Raw genomic sequence first — 24,235 nt, 5'->3', positions numbered from 1 at the left:
CGTTTATACTTGCTGAATCAGTCCTTCAGACGTCCTATGCAACGCTCACTTCCATTGGGAAACTCCATGTCAGACTTGGGTGCTGGAGCAGGACTGCCCACAGAACAATTCAGAATCGTTAGATCAGTTTGCAGTTATCAGTCGGCTTTTCATCTCGTTTAGTCTAGAAAACACAAATATTGAACGTTGGTATTTATAATTCCGTTAAATTGTCACAAATAACCTACGTTCCATGTCGAAGTCGCATTGTATCCTGTAAATGGTACGGGTTTCTCTTCGCTGAATAGAACTGTCGGGCAGCAATTAGAAGAAATACAAAAGATATAATTTTCTGGTTTATCAACTTTCTTGCAGATCGTAAATTTGCAATCGATAGGAGTCGACGTGGAGCAAGTAGGCGTACACAGAGAACATACACTTGTGCATGCATTAAGGGATTCTAAGTTGTGCAGTTGCTATAGAAAGCAACAGAATCTCAGTATACTGTAAACCACGGTTACGTCATACAAAGTTCATCTACGTCAGTGGCAGCGGCTTCAGTGCGTCAAGTAAACATGTATACAATCACGTGAAGTTACTGGTGTGTCATATGATGTTTCCATATATAGAAAACCTGAAAGTATTAGTTTAATTATTTCATAGTCCAATTGTATCTTTGGATTTGAAGACTGACTTGGAGTTGTGATTACGTGAGTAATTTTAACCATGAAGATCAAAACAGGGGGAACTTTGTCTGAGGAAGCACTTCTGAAGGCGTTTGAAGAAGTTGAAAGACAATGCACGAAAAAAGAATTCGATCATATGAATAATACTTGGAGATGGTGAGTAATTTATAAGTTCATAAACGAATAATTATAGGTAGCCAAGTTAGATAATTGATTTGTGTAAGATCTAGGCTGATTATAGATTTTTTTTATTTATACAGTTATCATCAATATCAACTGTATAAATAAAAAAAATCTATAATCAGCCTAGATTTGATGGTATAATTATTATTTTTTGTTCAGATTGTCATTAGGTGATATTAATATTTTTGGTATTTGTCAGTATCAATGCATTTTATCACTGCAAGTTGTTTGTGTTAAACTTAATGTTATGTGGGTTGACTTTTGGCAGTATAGCCAGTAACTTCTTTCAAAAATATTTTGTTTTTTAATTAAGATTGTTGGTGTGGACTGGAGTTTACTGGCACTTCTACACTTGTAGACAATCCCATGCTTTTGTCATGTGTTTTTATTAGACTTCTCATCGGACATGGGGCACTGGTAGGGAAATACGGGTTCTGAGTGTGGAATAGGTCTTTCGGTAAAAAACAAATGACCTGCGATAGTAGTGGCATACACATACATACATACAGAAGGCTTCTGGAAGAGGCTGTGCCTGTGGCTCCAGCTCGTAATACATGAACATGTAATGAAACGCAAGGAAAAAGGAATTGGTCAATTTATAGTTTCACCCAACCAACGATTTTCTGATGTGGCTTATGCTCCCTACCCAAAAACCCCAATTTCCCACAGGTCCCCCAAGATCGTTGGGGAGATGTAGGCACAAGTTTAAATATTCTTTACTTGAAAAATACGCATTTGCGACGGAAATGATGTACACCATCAATCGATACACAACATATCTCACCAGAAACACATAAGCCACATAAGAAAATCATTGGTTGAGTGAAACTATAAATTGCCCAAGATATTTTCTTTATAGATGATGCTATTTTCATGGTACATTGATTTTATGCCAACTATCTATTTTTACCATATTGAGTGTAGCCTTTAGCAGTAGTTTGCAGTTGTGGAAGCACAGGAATGTTATTTCATGCCTACCTCGAGGGTTAGAGCCCTACCCCTGCAACCATTTGCCCACTTATAGCCTCATGTGATGTGCCCATTATGGTATTTCACCACAACAAACATGCAGTTATAGTCCAGTCTGTTATATCACCCTAATAGTGAACTATTTTCACATTAAGATAAATTAGTCTGTAGTGGTTGTAGAAATACCACAATAAGATTTTGTACTATAATCCAGCTATATAATATACCTTCAAGTAAATAAATGATACCTAGAATTTTTAAGACTTGAGAATAGATTCTGATCTGCAGTGTCGAAAATAAATGGAATACTACCTTCATGAATCTTGCCTCCAAACTACAGGTGGGTGAAAATAGATAAGTAGATATGATCCAGATACTGATACAGTGATTGCCCTCCCTCACTATCCATGATGCTCTCACTTTTATCAGGAGTAAACATAGGGGATGACTTATTCAGACAGAATGTGTGATGACATACTAAGACTTGTAATCTTATCTGACATGTAGACCAAACATCTAGGATGACTGGTTCATAGGGAATATACTTCTCACTGGAGAAACAATTAGAGCTTCATTGTTCAGCACATCCATTCCAGATGCAGAACTGCTAACTCTCTTCCTAAGGATAGTTAGCAGTTGATTATTCATCTTTATGTATTTATTTATTTTGGGGGGGTAGTGTTATATTGAAATATTAGCACAAGTGATTTGCAGATTTGTGGCCCATTTTGATGGTCTTGCTGTGGCAGTACATTTTATGGTGAAATAAAAAAAAAAGAGGTCCTTTGCTATTTAGTACAAAATATTGTGCTCAAGGTAAACTTACATTTAATGCTAATGGGTTTATGCAGACAACCAAGGAAACTTGTGCAAACTAAGAATCACAATTAAGTACATCAGCAGAAAAATAGATAAATAAAAATCAGATTTGCAGAACAGAGATAGATAAGTAGATTATAAAGAGATGTTGTAAAGCTTTTGCAGTCCAAATACTATACAGTATATTTGTGGACACAAGATTGATTGTGAATTGTGATTGTACACATAACTATGAAGATCCAAGTTGAGGGAAAGTTGTCAGAAAAAGCTCTGTTGAAAACATTTCAAGAAGTTGAAAGTCAAGAACACCAAGATGAGACTACTGCTGTGAAAAATTCACAGAGCTGGTATGCAATGTTACAGACCATTAACTTAAAATCTATAAGTACTGTACTAAGAACATTAATCAGGTTGATATTTTTATAGTTTGTGATTACTTCTGACCAGTGTTGATATTTATAAGGATGTCGTAGGTGTCATGAGGCATGAATATTTACCTAGTTGTATTTTGTGGGAAGGGGAGCTACGCTCGTGGTGTCCCGCCTTTGTATCTCGCAGTGTCTAGTTTGCTTTTAAACTCATGAATGGTTTTTGCGCACACTTTTCCTTGTCCAATTTGTTCCAAGCGTCTACCACTCTATGTGGAAAACTTTTTCTTCACATCTCTTCTGTAGCTACAGGTACTCCTCGTTTAACGACCTACTCGGTTAGCGACGACGCGGAGTTACGACGGGCTTTATGACAGATGTTTAACGTAAATCTCCCAAAGTTACGACGTCGTGTACGATAATTAAGTTGGCTGAGGCAAATTTGTATGATGTTATAATTGAACTTGTACGGTGGATATTAGCTGTGAGGTAAAGTGTTCTGAAGCTTAGGTCTACATTACCATCCTGCAAGCTGAAAAAACTACCTGGGGTACAGTATATACTGGTAGTGGTAAATTTTTTGTTTCGACCATGGGCACAATATAGCAATAGAAAATTAATTATTAATTTTGTAAATTATAATGTATCAAAGTAATATGCAATTTTGTGAGCGGAAATAAAAAATGTGCTAAAACAAATTTCGTAAGTAACGAAGTCATGTCAGACGAATGGTATAACATGTTTGTTATGATAGATGCTGATGTCGAAGAAATAAAAAGATGATGAATTTGTCTAACCTAAACTAAACTAACCTGACCTGTGTTTGATAAATCATTACCTGCAAATTAAATGTTATCCGGCTCGTCCTCGTCGTCGTCGTGAGAGACGTTGGCAGACGACAAGATGGCGTCCCAATCCTATGCTACCGACTTCGTTCATTAGCATATTTTCTTGTAGCATGGTATTTTTTACTTTCATTTCTGCCCACAAAATTGCATATTATGTTGGTACATTTTAATTTACAAGATTAATAATTAAATTTCTATTGCTATATTGCGCCCATGGTCGAAACTAAAAAAAATACCCCGGTATTCAATATGGAATGTCAGCATACGCGGATTTGGTCATATACGGTAATTTCAGGAACCTAACCACTGTAAATAAACAGTAAATAAAGCTTTAATGTACTGTATAAAAGAGGGAAAATACACGAAAATAAAGATACATGTATTGCTGGACATTGTACATACAGTACATGTACGTATATGTATACACTTTCGCTTAACGACCAATTCGGTTAATGACGGCGCGCTGGTCCCAATTGTCGTCGTTAAACGAGGAGTACCTGTATTTACCTAGTTGTATTTTGCGGGAAGGGGAGCTATGTGTATATGAGGATGCCAGCGTTGGTGTCTTGATTATATTTATTTTGTAGTTGTAGCTGAGTGACCCCCATGTTCTGTGAACTGGCCTGATCATATTTTCTGTGGATATTAATATTCAGAGTGAAAGAGAATGAGTAATACACCTAAGCAAGATGCTGTACTATAATTTATTTTATATTATTTGTTTTGTTATCATCTGTCTCTTTGTTTATTATTATTTGCTTGATTCTTCTTTATTATTAGTTATATGTCTATTATTATTTACCTGTTTGTTTATCATTTAGCTATATCTATGCATTTATTTATGTATTTTATTTATTATTTACATTGTTATAGTTTTTATTCATTCATTTATTTATTTATTTATTTATCATTATGATTTTTTCACATCTGACCTAGATATGGATCAAAAGGTCTCCTGTAGGCATACTCTGCCTTTGTAATCCATTGTACAGCTGTAACTTTATGTTTTATAATGAGAGTGTTGTGGTGCATCATCAAATCATTGTACAACATTGTCCATGAGAATTTGACTTGTATTGAAGAGATTAAGATAGGTACTCAACTGCCCCCACTCCCACATCACCCCCCGCACCCTGTGTATGGGAGAAAGGGCCTTTGGTGTTTGTGTATTTACATAGATGTAGTATATGGGGTTGGAGCTGTGCTCATGGAATCCCATCTCCTTGTTTCCACTTAAGAAACTTTGCCTTAAATTCATTCATGTTGTTAGCCTGAATTATATTTTATTCCAACTTGTTTATGCATTTATAAAGGAAGTTCTGCTTCCTAACATCTTTCAGATAAGCTTGTTCTGTTAACTTCTTACTATGACCTTTAGTTGATCTTTCATCCCATACTAGCAGATCCTCTGTGGCCATTTTTACATCTTTATGACCTAAATATTATCATATTGCCTCTCTTTGTTCTTCCAATGTGAGAATTCCCAGTCTTCTCAGTCTTTCTTCATATGTCTTGTTTAGATTTGCAATCATCTTAGTTGCCATCCATTGTAACTAGCAACAACCTCCAAGCACGACCACAACTCACTTAGAGAAGATATACAGACGCTCCTTAACTTACATTTTAGTTAGGTTCCGAACGGCTGAACGTAACGTGAAAATGAACGTAAGTTGTTACTGTACTATACATCCATAAATTCTATTACCGTATCTTATAAAACACCCCTAAATCATTAATTATAAACATAACATTGTAAAATAATAACATTAATTTCAAATAAATTAAATTCAAGCAACATAAATTGAGATGGTGGAGGAGAAGGAGGAGGAGGCAAGGCACGTTCAGTCTGTCGTTTGTGCCATGTAAACAATGGACGCAGCGTCATGCGTAAGTATCGTTTGAACTACGGAGAGCGTGCTAAACTAAAAAGTTCACTCAATTTTTTTTTTTTTTTTTACAATTTTTTTTTACAGTCGGTTCAAACATAAAATTGAAAAAACGTAAAACGAATGAACATAAGCAGAGGAGCATCTGTATTGTGTTGTCGCAGGATTTTTAATGTGGGGGCATTTCAATATGAGGTGTTCTGTATCCTCTATGTCAGCGTTTCTCAACCAGGGTTCCCTGGAACCCTAAAGTTCCGCAAAAGGTCCCTAAGGGTTCCATGAGAACAAGTGAGATAAGCTAATGTACTTTTGATTTTTATTTAATTTCATATACATAATATAATTAAACACACACGACATATTCTTGGTTATTGTAATAATGTTATAAAGACATCATCCTATCTAACCTGTTATTACAATGAAAATAAAATGAGAAAGATATGGTATATATATATATATATATATATATATGCATGCATGCATATACCAAGGCTTTTTCCCCCTTCCAAGGGAGGTAGCCAAAAAGGGAAAGGCATAAAAACACTCCCACCCATTTCATCCCTAAATACACTCCACACCCCTCCCACCCTTCCTCTCATCTGAGCACCTCCTGGATGACGGGTCATCCCTGAACCCTGCCCACCGCCCTGGGTCAGAAGCAGTGTCGCAGGACACAGCACATCCACAGCAAGGCCGCTTCATTTAATCGGCGACCCCCCCTCTCCGTCCCCCCATGCATATAAGGAGAGGACGGGGAGAAATCCCTTCGGGCTGCGTCAAAACTCACTCACACACACTACCCCACCCCCCCGCCCATTTCTCCCCATGCAGTCACAACATCATCCATATACAACCATTCTCCACTCACCTCTGTCTTCCGTCCTCTCCCTTCCTTCCTCAACAGACATTCCCCTCTTCCCCAAAGCCCCCTTCACCCCATCCATCCACCTCATCCTAGGACGTCCCCTCATGTTCACTCCCTCCACATCTGCCTTCCATACCTCTTTTACTAGTCTTTCTTCACTCATTCTTTCCATGTGTCCAAACCATCCTAATATTCTTTCATCAACCCTCTCTCCCAAATCCTTTTTCACCCCTGTTCTCCTCCTCACCTCCTCATTTCTCACTCTATCTAGCCTAGTAACCCCCACCATACTTCTCAGACACCTCATCTCAAACACATTCAAACTCCTTCTCTCTTCTTCTCTTATGTTCCACGTTTCTGCCCCATACAGTGCTGTTGGCACAATCACTCCTTCATACAGTCTCCTCTTCGCATCCATTCCCAAATGTCTATTTCTCATTACACTCTTTAAACCACCAAGGCATTTACTCGCTTCTCTCAATCTACATTCTACCTCCACCTTCACTCCACCTTTTCCTGCTACACTTGCACCCAAGTATCTAAAACTATCCACTTCCTCCAGTCGCTCTCCCTTAATGTTCACTTCCAGTCTACTGCCACTTTCACCCCTTGTACATCTCATCACCTTACTTTTACCCACATTTATCTTTAGCTTTCTTCTATCACATACTCTCCCAAACTCTGCCACCAGCTTCCTCAATCCCTCCTCTGACCCTGCCACAAGCGCAGTGTCGTCCGCAAACAACAGCTGGCTCACCTCCCACTTTTCTCCATTTTCTTTAACCATCTCCAATCCCTGACTCACTACCCTAGCATTCACCTCTCGCACCACCCCATCCATGTATAAGTTGAACAGCCAGGGCGACATAACGCATCCTTGACGAAGTCCCACCTTTACTTCAAACCACTCACTCTCTCCATTTCCAATCCTAACACATGCTCTACTACTCACATAAAAACTCTTGACAGCTCCCAAAAGCTTTCCTCCTATCCCATAAATCTGCATAACCTCCCACAGTGCCTTTCTGTCTACCCTATCATAAGCCTTTTCCAGATCCATAAAAGCCCAAAAAACATCCTTCCCCTTTCCTATAGCTTTCTCACATATCTGTCTTACCACAAAGATCTGATCTACACAACCTCTACCCGTCCTAAATCCACACTGTTCCTCACCAATTACTCCTTCTGTTCCTCTCCTAATCCTCTCAATTAAGATTCTCCCATAAGCCTTCCCTACTACACTCAAAAGGCTAATCCCTCTGAAATTACTACATTCACACTTGTCCCCTTTTCCCTTGTAAAGAGGAACTATACAGGCACTACTCCAGTCCTCCGGTACTCTACCCTCTCTCCAGCAAACATTAAATAATCTCACCAACCAGTCCACCATCACTGAACCTCCCTTTTTCAGACATTCTGCATGACATCCATCCAGACCAGGTGCCTTACCTGCTTTCATCATCTTTACAACTGCCTTCACCTCATCCTTCCTTATTTCTCCTCCATTCTCCTCACTCATCACTCTCATCTTCTTCGTATTTCCCACTGCAGCTATCTTTCCTTCCCTATCCTCCTTCACATTCAGCAACTCCCTAAAATATTCTGCCCATCTTCCCCTCACTGCCATCTCTTCCATTATCAACTCTCCATCTGTACCTTTTACCTTTTCTTCCCTACTTGATTCGCCTCCTCTTCCTCTCTTAATTTCTTTCCAAAACATCTTTTTATTACTTTCAAAATTTTCTGTCATACTCCTACCCCATTTCACATCTGCTCTCCTCTTTGCCTCCTTTACCTTTTGCTTTACTTCTCTTTTCTTTTCTTTGTACGTCTCATATGACTCCCCTGTCCTCTTTTGTAACCAATCTGTGAATGCTCGCTTCTTCTCTTCTACAACCTTCTTTGTTTCCTCATCCCACCATTCACTACCCTTTCTTCTATTTCCCCCTGTCCTTCTTGTTCCACACACCATCCTTGCACACTTTAAGACTCCCTCCTTGAACCATCCCCATTCCTCCTCCACACCCATCTCTGCTCTATCCTTTACTCCCTCCCACTCCTCCTTCAGCTTCTTTTCATACTCCTTCTCCTTTTCTTTCTCATTTAAGCAGTTCACTCTAAGAACCTCCCTACCTTTTGTCCCTTTCCTCCTTCTCCATCTATCCTCCACTCTCAACTTACCTTCCACCAAAAAATGATCTGATATTCCCCCACCCTCTCCCCTTAGCACATGTACATCCTTAACTCTTCCTATCATAATCCTATTTACCACTACATAATCCATTAACACTCTATCTACCACCCTTCCCTCCACCACCCTCTCCCATGTGTACTTATGCTTGACTTTGTTCCAAAACACTGTATTTGCTATCATCAACTCTCTTTCTAAACACATTTCTACCACCAACTCTTCACTACGATTCTTTCCTGGAACTCCATATTTCCCAACCACTCCATCAATTGGATCATTTCCTACCCTAGCAGCGTGGTGGGGGAAAAGAATACTGCCACCAAGTTTTCCCACTTGGATCGTAAGAGGCGAGAAGAAAGGGACGGGGAGAGGGACTAGGCATCCTTCTCCCTGTAGCCCCAAGGGGCAAATTCCTAAATCCTAAATCATATATTTATATATATATATTTTTTTTCAGGGGTTCCTTGAGACATGCAATTTATTTTTAAGGTTCCGCAAGGGTAAATAGACACTAAAAACCCACTGTTTATTGGATTAAGAAAAGAAAGGATATAATAATTTCCGTATATTTCAATCACTGGATGTGATCATCTTCAGCGGAAAAGGATCACAGCCAGTCATCGAAATATACAGAAATCATTATTTCCTTTCTTTTCTTAATTCAATCAATAGTGGGGTTTTAGTGTATTTTCTAATGTGTTACAACATTACTTGGCAGTAAAGGTAAAAAGGTTGAGAAATGCTGCTCTATGTGATGGGTCCCTCTGGGGCAGTTTGAATCTGTGACCAAGCCTATTCTGTGTTACAGGAGATCCACAGATCTTCAGATTTGATTGATGGAGAAAAAGAAATGGGACTGCAAGTGCAGCTCCTTTCATGTATATTACAATTAGGTATTTACACATGTATATGCATTTTGTGGATCAAGACTCAAATTTTAGGGATCAAGGATGGAGAATCCCAACCACTGCATGGCCATACCAGTATTTCATATCACCACCTCAGTGTCTCTGGAATAGATAGTACAACATAATCCTCTTTATCCTTCAGGTGTCATGGAAGATGCTCATGTGGTTCAATGTTAACACTTGGCATTGTGTTGCTGACTCTCTTGGTAGTACACATGTGGGTGTTCTTCTACTACTTACTTAAGGTTGACACAGCTGCCTTCACAGAGGGTGGCAAATTATCCTTTGCTGATTCACAGGGAGAGGTAAGTCACAGAATTTTAGCCTTCATATTCAGCCTTTCTATTATTTTGCTATCTCTTTCTACCAAGGGCAGATTTAGGAGATTTTTTTTTCCTACTTATTATTATTATTATTATTTTTTATTTTTTATTTTTTTTATTTATGTATTTTTTCCTTTTTTCTTTTCTTTTTAAGAGGATCCAGCTTTAGCTGGACAGGCTCTGCAATAGAAAGACTGTGCATAACTACATTACCCTCAGTCATATATTCTCAGCATTTCTTTTGATATATATGTGTTCTTTTCTAGGTGAAAGAGCTCTCATTTTCTTGGTTCAACTGTGGTGGTGAAAATGATACTGCAAAGGTATGTACATAAATGTAGTTCTGATGATACAAATTCTTAGATAGCAAGGTAAGTGGTTAAACATGTGTATAATGAGCATTTATTTCTTGTTGCAACTAATGATTGATGAGTGTTATAAGAATGGATAAAGAAATGTGGAGGTGAGACAAGGGTGGGAAAGACCTTTTGGATAAGGTAAAACAGTCCTGAAGTACTTTGGATGTAAGAGAAAAAAAATAATGTGGAAAGGCTAGCAAAGTGAGTGAGGAAAACAGAAGTGGATAGAGTGAACTTGAGAAGAAGACTGGAAATGAGATGGATGGATGAGGTGAAGGGGACTTCAAATGCATGTGTAATATCTGTTAAACAAGGAAAAGAGAGCACAAAAGATAGGAATTTTGTGGAATGGGTGAGTGTTGGGTAGTGTGTGATAATGTGCTCTGTCTTTTGTATGGTGCTTATATCATGACACTTGCCAGGCTGTCAGCGCTGGTTATTTTTCAGTGCTGGGTAGTAAGTTGAATGTAGGCATCGTAGTGGCATTTTTGTATATTGTGGAAGTGATTTCTGCTAGGTTCTTGTCTAATAGTGTGAAGTTTTGATTTGTTGGTCTTACTAGGAGTGTTTTATGATCTGTGTGTATGCATTTATTGGATAGAGATGTGGGCTGCTAGGGGTAGTTAGGTTGGTGTAAGGGAAATCGGAGATAATGAACTAAAAGAATAGGATGTCCCAGCACCTTCACACCTACTACTTATAATAAAATTAGATAAAGGATCAATGATGGGTACCTGCATGTGATGGTCCTACAAAATGGATAGTGAATCTGCTCATTTTCAAAACCCATAGACTCCCTCACCTCCTTCAGAAAGTGCAGTCATGAGGGGACACTTATTCTCCAGACTGGACCCAAGGTCTCTGTTAACTAAAGCTGTGTTTCTTACTTTCTATCACATGGAGAGCTGGCAACTGCACCCCTCCCCTGCCATTTTCAGCCAATGAAATAGCAGTAGTCCTATACTAATGCAGCATAGACATCAGTTCAAAGCGTCATTCTAGAGAGATCTGTGGGAGAGCCTGAGGATGATTGGAAGCCACTGTAAGGCTACAGGTTTTCCACTATCTTGAGGCAACAGTTAATTAGATAATCATTCTTGTGTAAACAAGGTTATTCTTGTATATGGTAAGGTCAAGGTATGTATTTACCTAGTTGTATATTGCGGGAAGGGGAGCTATGCTCATGGTGTCCCACTTTTGTATCTCAGTGTCTAGTTTGCTCTTAAACTCATGAATGGTTTTTGCGCACAATATTTCATTGTCCAGTTTGTTCCAAGTGTCCACCACTCTATGTGGAAATCTGTTTTTCTTCAGATCTCTTCTGTAGCTATGTTTTTTTATTTTATTTTCATGTCCTCTTGTGCTTCTCTTGTCCCAGTTTAACAAGTCTTCTCTATTGAGTAATTCTGTGCCCTTCATGATTCTGTAGATGGTCAGTAGGTCACCTCTCTTTTTTGCTCCATAGTCGGTAACTCCAGTTTAGCCAATCTCTCCTCATATGACAAGTTTGCAAGTGCAGGTGCCATTTTTGTAGCTGCTTTCTGGATTCTTTCTATTTTCTTTATATTCTTTTTGGTACTGGGTGAACACAATGTCACCGCATATTCTAGTCTAGGCCTTATCAGTCTGACTAATATTTTTTAATAATTTCTTCATCCAAATGGGTAAATGCCACTTTTATTGATCTTAGCAAGTTGTATGATTCTCTGACAATTTTGTTTATCTGTTTATCATAAGACAAGTTGTTTGAGATAATTACACCCAAATCTTTTTCAGATCTCGCCTTCTTTACCTCCTTGGTTCCAATTGTATGTCCTGATATTCTGTTTTTGCTTGTTCCAAACTCCATAATGCTACACTTGTTAATATTGAAGTCCACTTCCCATTTTTGACTACAGTTCCATACCTTATTCAGGTCTTCCTGTAGTGATTCGCAATCCTTTTCAGTTTTTACTTTCCTTAACAGTTTGGCATCGTCTGTAAAGAATTACACCCATTTCAAATCATCATCTATGTCATTCACATAAATAGCGAACATTATTGGAGCCAATACAGATCCTTGGGGTACTCCACTGATCACCTCTTTCCAATCTGAATATTTTTCTCTGAGCACTACTCTCATCTTTCTACCAATCAGGAAGTCCTCCATCCATTTTAGTAGGTTCCCTTGTATCCCTCCTATATGTTCCAGTTTTTTTAATAATTTTTTGTGTGGTACTTTGTCAAAAGCTTTTTGTAAGTCCAGGAAGGCACAATCAGCCCATCCATTCCTTTCTTGCACTATGTCTATTAATCTTGAGTAGAAACATATTAAGTTTGTGGTACATGATCTTCCTTGTCTGAACCCAAATTGTCTTGGGTTTATTATATAGTTGTCTTCCAGGTGTTTTATTCATCTATTCTTGATGATTTTCTCACAAATGTTGGCTATAGTGCTTGTTAGTGAGACTGACCTGCAGTTAGTTGGTTTTTCCTTGTTTCCTCCTTTATATATTGCTACAATGTTAGGATTTTTCCAGTCTTTTGGTATTTTTCCTTCTTTAAGTAAGCAACTTATTATGTTATGTATTTTGTCCATTAGTTCTTTTTTGCATTCTTTTAGAATCCAATTTGCAATTCAATCCAGGACATGTGATTTCCTTATGTCAAAATTAGATGTTCCAGTATTTCTTTTTGTGTTATTGTTATCTCGCTCATGGGGGGAGATCGCCTTTCATTACATTCGTCCCAATATTGTGCTTTCTCTCTAGTGAAGACAGATTTAAAGTGATTAATCGTGACTTCATCCATTTCTAATTCTTCTGTGTATTCTGTATTCCCTTGGCATAGTTTCACCATTTCCTGTTTGTTTTTAAGTTTACCATTCACATATCAATAGAATAGCTTGGGTTGCTCTTTGCATTTATCTATAATATCCATTTTCCAGTTGTTTTTCTTTTTTTCTCCATCTTTTCCAAGCTCTGTCCTCACTGCATCTTTTGTTGAACCAGTATTTAATGTACACTCTCTCTAGCTTCTGTCTTGGTATGTGCCTATTCACCCCTACATTGTAATTATCCATCAAGATAGCCCATTTCTCTTCCATGTAAAAATTTTCCCAGTTTGCATTCTGGAAGAATTTCTTTAGTTTTGCAAAGTCTGTTTTGTTGTACATCAATCTCCCTTTCCTATGCTTTTCATTTCTCTCCATGTATATTTCTTGCTTTAGTTCAGTCTCAAGAGAAGGCATAAGAGGGTCTGGGAGTTTTCGGACCAGCACCCTAAGGTTTGGGTCTTTTAATGTGCGTGGATGTGGTACAGATGAGAGTAAAAGGGAAGAGATAGGTAGTATGTTTGTGAGAAGAAAGATGGATGTGTTGGCTTTGAGTGAAACTAAGTTGAAAGGGAAGGGTGAGTGTAAGTGGGAGATTATCAGGAGTGAAGAGAGGGCAAGGGAGGGAAGGGGTGGCTATTCTAGTATGTGAAGAGATAGGTAAACGGGTAGTGGAGTGGAAGGAGGTTTCCTCAAGGATAATGTGGATGAAGGTGAAACTGGGAAAGGAGATGTGGGTCTTTGTAAGTGCATATGGGCCTGGCAGTGAGAAGAGTGTAGAAGAAAGGGAGGCCTTTTGGATAGATTTAAATAAGTGCATGGAGGATTTAGGAAGAAATGTAAATGTAATAGTACTGGGAGACCTTAATGCTAGGGTAGGAAATGGTCCAATCGATGGAGTGGTTGGGAAATGTGGAGTTCCAGGAAAGAATCGTAGTGGAGAGTTGATGGTGGAAATGTGTCTAGAAAGAGTTGTTGATAGCAAATACAGTGTTTCGGAAGAAAGTCAAGCATAAATACACATGGGAGAGGGTGGTGGAGGGAAGGGTGGTAGATAGAGCGCTAATGGATTATGTAGTGGTAAATAGGATTATGATAGGAAGAGTTAAGGATGTACATGTGCTAAGGGGAGAGGGTGGGGGAATATCAGATCATTTTTTGGTAGAAGGTAAGTTGAGAGTGGAGGATAAATGGAGAAAGAGGAAAGGGACAAAAGGGAGGGAGGTTCTTAGAGTGAACTCTTTGAATGAAAAGGAAAAGGAGTACAAGAAGAAGCTGAAGGAGGAGTGGGAGGGAGTAAAGGATAGAGTGGAGCTGGGTGTGGAGGAGGAATGGGGATGGTTCAAGGAGGGAGTCATAAAGTGTGCAAGGATGGTGTGTGGAACAAGGACAGGGGGAAATAGAAGAAAGGGTAGTGAATGGTGGGATGAGGAAACAGAATGTTGTAGAAGAGAAGAAACGAGCTTTCACAGATTGGTTACAAAATAGGACGAGGGAGTCATATGAGACGTACAAAGAAAAGAAAAGAGAAGTAAAGCAAAAGGTAAAGGAAGCAAAGAGGAGAGCAGATGTGAAATGGGGTAAGAGTATGACAGAAAATTTTGAAAGTAATAAGATGTTTTGGAAAGAAATTAAGAGAGGAAGAGGAGGTGAATCAAGTAGAGAAGAAAAGGTAAAAGGTGCAGATTGAGAGATGATAATGGAAGAGAAGGCAGTAAAGGGAAGATGGGCAGAATATTTTAGGGAGTTACTAAATGTGAAGGAGGATAGGGAGGGAAAGATAGCTGCAGTGGGAAATGCGAAGAAAATGAGAGTGATGAGTGAGGAGAATGGAGGAGAAATAAGGAAGGATGAGGTGAAGGCAGTTGTTAAGATGATGAAAGCAGGTAAGGCACCTGGTCTGGATGGATGCCATGCAGAATATCTGAAAAAGGGAGGTACAGTGATGGTGGACTGGTTGGTGAGGTTATTTAATGTTTGTTGGAGAGAGGGTAGAGTGCCAGAGGACTGGAGGAGTGCCTGTATAGTTCCTCTTTACAAGGGAAAAGGGGACAAGTGTGAATGTAGTAGTTTCAGAGGGATTAGCTTGTTGAGTGTAGTTGGGAAAGCTTATGGGAGGATCTTGACTGAGAGGATTAGGAGAGGAACAGAAGGAGTAATTGGTGAGGAACAGTGTGGATTTAGGGCAGGTAGAGTTTGTGTAGATCAGATCTTTGTGGTAAGAGAGATATGTGAGAAAGCTATAGGAAAGGGGAAGGATGTTTTTTGGGCTTTTATGGATCTGGAAAAGGCTTATGATAGGGTAGACAGAAAGGCACTGTGAGAGGTTATGCAGATATATGGGATAGGAGGAAAGCTTCTAGGAGCTGTCAAGAGTTTTTATGAGAGTAGTAGAGCTTGTGTCAGGATTAGAAATGGAGAGAGTGAGTGGTTCGAGGTAAAGGTGGGACTTCGTCAGGATGTGTTATGTCGCCCTGGCTGTTCAACTTATACATGGATGGGGTGGTGCGAGAGGTGAATGCAAGGGTAGTGGGTCAGGGATTGGAGATGGTTAAAGAAAATGGAGAAAAGTGGGAGGTGAGCCAGCTGTTGTTTGTGGACGACACTGCGCTTGTGGCAGGATCGGAGGAGGGATTGAGGAAGTTGGTGGCAGAGTTTGGGAGAGTATGTGATAGAAGAAAGCTAAAAATAAATGTGGTGATGAGATGTACAAGGGGTGAAAGTGGCAGTAGACTGGAAGTGAGCATTAAGGGAGAGCGACTGGAGGAAGTGGATAGTTTTAGATACTTGGGTGCAAATGTGGCAGGAAAAGGTGGAGTGAAGGTGGAGGTAGAATGTAGATTGAGAGAAGCGAGTAAATGCCTTGGTGGATTATAGAGTGTAATGAGGAATAGACATTTGGGAATGGATGCTAAGAGGAGACTGTATGAAGGAGTGATTGTGCCAACAGCACTGTATGGGGCAGAAACATGGAACATAAGAGAGGAGTTTGAATGTGTTTGAGATGAGGTGTCTGAGAAGTATAATGGGGGTTACTAGGCTAGATAGAGTGAGAAATGAGGAGGTGAGGAGGAGAACAGGGGTGGAAAAGGAGCTGGGAGATATGGTTGATGAAAGAGTAGGATGATTTGGACACATGGAAAGAATGAGTGAAGAAAGACTAGTAAAAGAGGTATGGAAGGCAGATGTGGAGGGAGTGAACATGAGGGGACATCCTAGGATGAGGTGGATGGATGGGGTGAAGGGGGCTTTGGTGAAGAGGGGAATGTCTGTTGAGGAAGGACGGGAGAGGACAGAAGACAGGGGTGAATGGAGAATGGTTGTATATGGATGATGTGGTGATTGCATGAGGTGGAATGGGCGGGGGGATGGGGGGTGAGGTAGTATGTGTGAGCAAAATTTGATGCAGCCCAAAGGGATTTCTCCCCGTCCTCTCCTTTTATGCAACGGGGGGATGGAGAGGGGGGGGGTCGCCGATTTAATGAAGCGGCCTTGCTGTGGATGTGCTGTGTCTTGCGACACTTCTCCTGACCCAGGGTAGTGGACAAGGTGCAGGAATGACCCGTCATCCAGGAGGTGCTGAGATAAGAGGGAGGGTGGAGGGGTGTGGAGTGTATTCAGGGATGGAATGAGTGGAAATGATTTTATGCCTTTTCCTTTTTGGCTACCTCCCTTGTAAGGAGGAAAAAGCCTTGGTATATGTATGTCAATGAGCATATGGTTACTCTTTCCAATTGGTGTCTTGTATTGGATTTCATCCACATTTTCAGGTTTTGTTGTAAATATTAAATCTAGTTTCGACAGCTCTTTATTTCTGTATCTGGTGTTTTCACTGACCCACTGAATCATTGTATATTCCATGGTCTTGTCCAGTAGTACATTACCCCACAAGTCTTCTCTCACTGTCATGTTCTCCCAACAAATTTCTTTGCAATTGAAGTCCCCCATAATTACCAGATTACCCCCGGCCATTAGTATCTTGTTTAATGATTGCCTTGTATTTTCTAGCATTTTCATATGCTCGTTCTCTTTCCAAGTGTTCATTCTTGGGGGCACATAAGTCACCACAAACTTTCTACTTTTCATGTTCTTGTCTTCGACTTTTATCATGATCAGTTCTACATTACCATTGCCCTCCGCAATTTTTGTCGCATTCAAGTTTTTCTTGGCCAAGAACATGATTCCTCCTTCCTGTTTCTTGTCTCTGTTTTTAATCCAGTAATTGTATAGTCCATGTTTCTTCCAGCAGGTAATCATTAAGTTCATTCAGTCCTGAAATTAATATGTCGGTGTTGGTATAGGCCACTTTCAATTTTCTTCTTTCTCCTTTTTTTTTTTTTTTTTTTTTTTTTTTTATGTATGCATATCTAAAGACCTATTCATCTTTTTTCTTTAGGTGAAAGTACTTCAAGTGGGGCCCGATCCAATCCCTATATTGGGTAACATAACAGTCACCCTGGATGCTACACTCTCAGAAAATTTAGACTCCCCCATTAAGGTTTGTATTTTTTGTGTATTTTCTTTGTAATAGTAAATGGACACATACTGTCATTTATGTGTGAGTGAAAAGTGGTTGTGAATAGATGATAAATTGATGTGACCCAAAGGGATTTCTTCATGTCTTCTGAAATTTCATGACTGGATGAGTGGGGAGGGTTTTCAAGTAATGAAGGGGTAGGGATAAGTCAATTTTGGCTGTCAGGTCCTGTAATGGAAGTGCTGTGTCTTGCTGTTTCATCTGACCTGGGAGTGTGCAGGGGACAAGGATGGCCCTTCATCTATGAAGAGCTAAGATAAAAGTGAAAACAAATGGTTGTTGGATAGGTATGGGATAGATGAAGGGTGTTGGATAGGTATGGGATAAATGAAGGGGGAGTGGATTCCTTGGCTAGCCATCCCCTTATAAGGGAGGAAGTATATTTTTGGTATGTGTATGTATTCTGTGTGAATGATATTTTGATGCAGCCCGAAGGGACTTCTCCCTGTCTTCTCTTTTTCTGCATGAGAGGACGGAGAGGTGGGGGTCGCCGATTAAATGAAGTGGCCTCGCTGTGGATGTGCTGTCTTGCTACATTGCTTCTGACTCGGCAGTGGGCGAGATACAGGGATGATCTGCATCTAGGAGGAGCCAAGAAAAGAGGGAGGGAGAGGTAGTGAATAGGAATTGAGTATGTGGGGGTGAAATGGGTGGGAGTGGATTTATGCCTTTGACTTTGGCTATCCCCCTTGTAAGGGGAAAAAGCCATTGGTAAATATATGTACACCTCATGAACTATAGTCAACATACTGATCCCTGTGATTTTACATTCATATTTGTCCCCATTTAAAGAGTAGGTGTGGTGAATAGAGAATGAGACCACTCCACAAATGTAGTTCCTTTTGTCTATACTACAATTATGTAAACACTAGCATGCCTCTGTTCAGGTCACCATCCACTACTAAAACAAAGTTGACAGAGAATGGGCCTTGAATTAGGCATCATATGCCACAGTGTAAATATCTCGTAGAAAAAATAGAACATGCTATCTTACACTGCTCAGCATTCACCCAGTTCAGACAACAGTATCAATTTTCTTCTCAAATGATTTATTGGCCATCCCAGTGCCCATGGCTGAACATCTTGGGGGTTGCAAGTCTTCTGCAAGAAAGGACTGAGATAATAGATGATATATTTGACTACTATTTACCAAGGGAGGTAGCCAAGTTTGCTACAGCATGAGTAATTCTTAATCTTTCTTTTTTAAGGCTTGCATTAATTTTTAAGTATTTGTTCTTGTTCTTGCTTGAAAATCCTGTGTATTAGATTGTTATCTTTATTTTATGGATGATTGGTAAATGTTGTTATACTTTCTTATTTTGTTAAACTTATGTTTGCAGACATCAGTGACAGTCATGCGGAAGGTTGGCTTTGTTTGGATCGAAATTCCATGCCTTTTTGGCTTGGGATCATGTGACTATCCAGATCTCTGCGAAGTTATTCCTTTCTCCAAGGACAAGCCATGCCCCTACCCATTTCCAGAATATTCTCTGCCATGTCACTGTCCCATTCCAAGTGTTAGTATTTAATTTTTTGTGTTCACATGTCTTACTTTTTTGTGTTAAATATGGAAAGATAAGGGCTAAAAGAAAGAACAAATGTGGGTAAGGAGAGAGATATAACACATAAAGGTGTATTGACCTTTCTTCTTATTTGTTTTCTTCTTATCTGATATTAGATTCATAGTATATGTTATTATGGTAATTTTCTAGCATTTAAGCTTTTAATTTTTCTGATCCAGTTGTTTGATATTTGGTAAAAGTGAAGTTGTACTCATAATGCAATTATTTTAGTTGTATATTTGCATCTAGCTTAAAATAACAGCTGTTTGTCTTTTTCAGGCCCACTACCTTGTAAAGGATGGTATTTTCCCAACACCCATACCCAAGACCCTCATACCACCATGGCTCGAGACAGGGTCTTATTATGTCAAGACGGAAAGCTTCAAGGAGGATCACAGGGTGTCCTGTTTGAAGTTTTATTTGGAAGTAATAGGACAAAGTGACAGTTGAGAAGTATGGAAGACACAGCTCAGGAGACTTTTTGGTCCACAACATGAAAAGACCACTAGGTCCCTAAACCAATTCAGGTTGTGATTCAGGTTTCTGTGCTGTAAAGACGCATGGCTTAACTTGGTGTTGCTGTTTAAGAATTTTAATACAGAATGTTAACCCCTGAAATTCAAGAGTGTATTTTACTGCTTTTTATTTCAGATTGTTTATAAAGGCAATTTTTATATTGTGATATCTGTGAATGGGGAGGGAGGGAGGGTTGCAGCCTGATTGGGTGTCTCAGGGGAACCATACCCACCATAAAATAAAGTATATCACAGCTTTGCTGGGGCTGAATGTTTTCTTCCCTGCTGAGATTTAAAAATGCATCATTTTGGGTGGTAGCTCCCCACTCAGAATTTGTATCATTAGCTGTTTCAAAGATTAATCTGTTTTGTTGTTTAGTCACAATATATTTACATGTATATGTGTATGTACACACCAATGGTCTGAGACCAATAATGGAGGTCTTGGGACTGACACTGTCCCCAGACTGGGCCCCAGTTTCTCCGTTAGTTTTGACTGTTTCTTTCATCTCTTCATATGGTAAGAGCTGACAGTGGACAATTGCTCCCCCCCCTCCCATATTACTAATATAATTATTTGTCATCATCCAACAAAGATGTGTCTTGTTTAAGCAAGTTTGTCTTTTAGTCTTTTTTAAGTCTTTTAAGCTCGGTGTTCATAAATGTGCAATGGTCTGTATGAGACAGCTGCTGTGAATAACATCCACATAATTATTTTAAGTTCTTATGGAGTTGGAATATTTAAATAATTTTGTTATTTTAACCTTTACCATGATGGATTTTGTAGATTTTACAGCTGATGGCAGAAATTTTATCAACCAGTCAATCCATTGCCCAGGCTCTTTTACAGGAGACAACCTCCAGAAAACTGGCTACAGTCACTGGAGCCCATCATTTGGTGGAGATTTTGTGTTGCTATCTGGATTGAGAGTGAAAATAGTGTAATATTAGGTGTCCCGTGTTTTCCATAACGTGGTTGCATTGTGGGGAGTTCTTTGTTACCAGGCCAGTTCTACATCTTTAACCCATTCATGCCAGACGCTTGTTGTGTAGATACGAAAAACCGGATATGGTAATGTACTTTATAAAACACCTATGTATAGTTTTTTCCTCTGTAGTCATGAGACACTGAAATGCTTTCATATTCTTCATGCTAGCCCTTGCTATAAACAATTCGATACTAATTATTATTATTTTTTTTTTTTTAAGATTTCAAAGTATGTCCTTTTTTTTCATCATGTCATCTGAGGTTAAAGGGTTAAGTAAAACCATACCGGTACAACTGCACTCTGGACACCAACCAGCATTAAGATGATACCAACACAGAATAGGCCTAGCCATAGATTCAAACTGCCCCAGATGTAACTACCATACAGAGGGCACAGAACACCTCACACTACAATGGCCAACACTAACAGTCCTTAGACAACAACAACAGTATATTTTCCCTGAGTGACTTAAGGTCCCACCTAGAAATTGTTGCCTTACCTGAGGGATGCTGGTTTTCTGCTAGAGAGACCTGGGGCAAAGGGCTGACCAACTGCTTTAGTGCAGGTTGGTGATTCGACTGTAAGCATGCTAGTATAACTTGTCTCTGCCTTTTGGGGCAATTTCTTTGCCGGGTTGATTCCTGGTGTAAGTTTGGTGTATTATAGAATTTTACATTGTGTGTGTGGGTGTGTAATGGATTTAATTTTATGTCAAACTTTTTCTTAGAGTTTGCCAGGACAGTGTCTCCTAATGGGATTTTTTGAAGCAGAGATTTTAATGCATGCCTTTACTATGTGCTCTCTTCACCAGGCAACCTCAGACTGCCTCCAGTCCTGACCTCACACCCTAAGTAGTGATGTTCCAAGCTGCTTGGCCAGTTAGCATCCATGTATTTACCTAGTTGTATTTTGCAGAAGAGATATGCTCTTAGGGACCCACAGTTGTATCTTTCCGCATCCAGTTCTTACTTAAAAGTCATGTATAGTTTTAGCACTCACCGTTTTCTCTTTCATTTCATTCCATGTATCTATCACTATTTGGAAAGCTATTCTTTTTCAGATCTCTTTTGTAACTGTCCCCTTGTATTTCTTCTGTCCCATTTAAGGAGATTGTCCCTGTCAAGGATTTCCATCCCTTTCATAATTCTATATATGGATATTAAATTGCCTCCTTCTCTTCTTTGCCCCAGTTATGCTGAGTGTTGGTGCCATTTTTGTTAGTGCTTTTTTTTGTACTGGGTGTCCATAGTGACGCTGCATATTCTAATTTTGGTCTTATCAGTGTAACTAGTATTTTCTTCACCATTTCCTTGTCCATGTAGTCAAAGGCTACTTTCATTGATCTTATTAAGTTGTAGGTTTCTCCAACTATTTTGTTTACATGTTTGTCTTGTGTGTGTCATGTCATTTGAAATGATCACTCCTAGATATCTTTCTGAATTTACTTTAGTAACTTCTTTTGTGTTCCAATTTTGTATTTACCGGATATTCTATTTTTGCTTTTTCCAAAGTCCATTATACTAAATTTTTTAATGTTGAAATTCTTTTTACTCCAATTCCAAACTTTGTCCAGATCTCCCTGAAAAGATTTATTCTTCTTCATTACTCACTCTCTTCAGTAGTTTTGCATCATCTGCAAAGAAGTTTATATAGCATTTAATTCCTTCATTCATGTAGTTTATATAAATAGCAAACATTATCAGAGCCAACACAGAGCCTTGGGGTACTCCACTTATCATGTCTACCCATTTTGAGTTCTTTCCTCAAAATATCACTCATTTTTCTTCTTTTCAAGAAGTCTTCCATCCATTCCAATAATTTTTCTTGTATTCTACCTATTAGTTCAATCTCTTGTATTATGTCTTAGCAATCTTGAGTAAAAGCATATCAAGTTTGTAGTGCAGGATCTTCCACTTCTAAATCCAAATTGGTTGAGGTTTAATACTTTGTTCTTTTCCAAGTGTTTAGTCCATTTGTTTTTATTAATTTTTGCAATTGTGCTTGTAAGGGATACTGGTCTATAATTTGTTGGATTTTCTCTAAGGTGCTGAAGTGGAAAGGATGATGAACAAGTTTGAAATCTGTGATGTGGGTGTGTGCATTAACTTGGCAACTGCTCCCAAAGAAGCAAAAGATCTTTGGTATATGCCTGCTATTACAAAGATGATGGTACATACATACATATATATTATAACCTTTTCTTTGTAGGGCACATCCTTTTATTGTTTTTTACCAAGTGTACATTAAACAATGTTTTTCTGTTGAATGTTAGTTTGCTGAAAAATTATATTGATTGTGAAGATTGCCAGGTACATATCACAAAGTTGGATGTGTGCAAAAATTAAGGTACATTCTTGAAGAAATACCTGTAACCTAATCTCTAATACTTGGTGTCTTTCATATCTCATCACTTGTGCCGATTTAATTTATAAAACATATTTTTTACATAATAAAACTTTTGCAAACTTTTGGGACTGATTAACCTGTTCATTAGAATGTCAAAATGTGACTTTCAGGATTCAACACAACACTATCTCATGGGCCCATAGCCTAAAATAAGGCATTTCCACTGGACATGCCATGAAATTGAGTAAATTTATTACTCATCAAGAATGGAGAATTGTTGTCTATGGATATTTTGATGCAGCCTTAAGGGATTTGTCCTTGTCTTCTCTATTTTTTAAACTAGGGGGGCTCTGCTGTGGATGTATAGGGTATTGCTGCAGTGCTTCTAATCCAGTCAATGGGCAGATGACAGGAATGATCATCTACAAAGAGCTAAGAGGCTGGATGACCGCATTGTGAACAGCTGCCCAGGATGTAACACTTCACCCCATACCATACAACACATAATGGAAGACTGCATTATACACAATCATGCACGCAAACAACACAACATACGCTCTATAAAGGATTTGTGGGAAAACCCAGTTTCGGCTATGGCATTCCTTGGGGAGACGGGACTGCTCGGACAGACAGTCTAAGGAACGACAACAACAACAACAAAGAGCTAAGATGAGAGGGTAACAAGGGTGCTGAATAGAAGTGGGTACATGCCTAGACTGGCTACCTCCCTTATAAGGTGGAAGAAGTCCTTGGTATATAGATGTTAAAACTAGTATAGTTCAACATTTCATCCACAAGGTGCTAAGATGGGTGGGGATAAAATTTGTTTTGGATGGGTGGGTGTATGCTATGACTTGGGCTATTTCCTTATAAGGGGGTGTACTAGTCCAAGGGTAACTTTAGTTTTCATTATCTCTATGTAGTCAATGCAAGAACAAAGCCTCCACACTTGGAATCAATCTACAATGACAAAATGGTAGAAATAATTGTCACTGGTGACACAAAGGAATGACCAGGGCCACAGCCAGTGACCGCTCCTATCCTCTAAAATGACACCTCACTCTTAGACTTGCCCCATTCCACTGACTCT

At 39.1% G+C, this 24,235-nt stretch overlaps 1 protein-coding gene across 3 annotated transcripts; it reads left to right on the top strand.

Annotated features, from left to right (window-relative positions):
* The first annotated feature begins 41 nt into the window (after window positions 1–41).
* On the top strand, window positions 42–23,075 carry LOC143020446 (ganglioside GM2 activator-like). 3 transcript variants are annotated; one of them, XM_076176876.1, is made up of 7 exons: window positions 51–185; window positions 355–821; window positions 9,845–10,007; window positions 10,292–10,348; window positions 17,593–17,694; window positions 19,074–19,250; window positions 19,575–23,075. In XM_076176876.1, the coding sequence occupies exons 2-7, from the start codon at window positions 706–708 to the stop codon at window positions 19,743–19,745; spliced, it is 786 nt and encodes a 261-aa protein (XP_076032991.1). In that variant the 5' UTR covers window positions 51–185; window positions 355–705; the 3' UTR covers window positions 19,746–23,075. The 3 variants fall into 3 exon arrangements, with proteins under 3 accessions (XP_076032985.1, XP_076032991.1, XP_076032996.1); XM_076176870.1 differs by having other exon boundaries at window positions 42–821; XM_076176881.1 differs by lacking the exons at window positions 51–185; window positions 355–821 and adding an exon at window positions 2,367–2,983.
* The last annotated feature ends 1,160 nt before the right edge of the window (window positions 23,076–24,235 follow it).

Source organism: Oratosquilla oratoria, chromosome 3 (assembly GCF_046742065.1).
Source record: "Oratosquilla oratoria isolate Oo_2021 chromosome 3, ASM4674206v1, whole genome shotgun sequence".
In the NCBI taxonomy this organism is placed as follows: Eukaryota; Metazoa; Arthropoda; class Malacostraca; order Stomatopoda; family Squillidae; genus Oratosquilla; species Oratosquilla oratoria.
The sequence above is the reverse complement of the archived record's forward strand: the minus strand, read 5'-3'. Positions and strand labels throughout refer to the sequence as shown.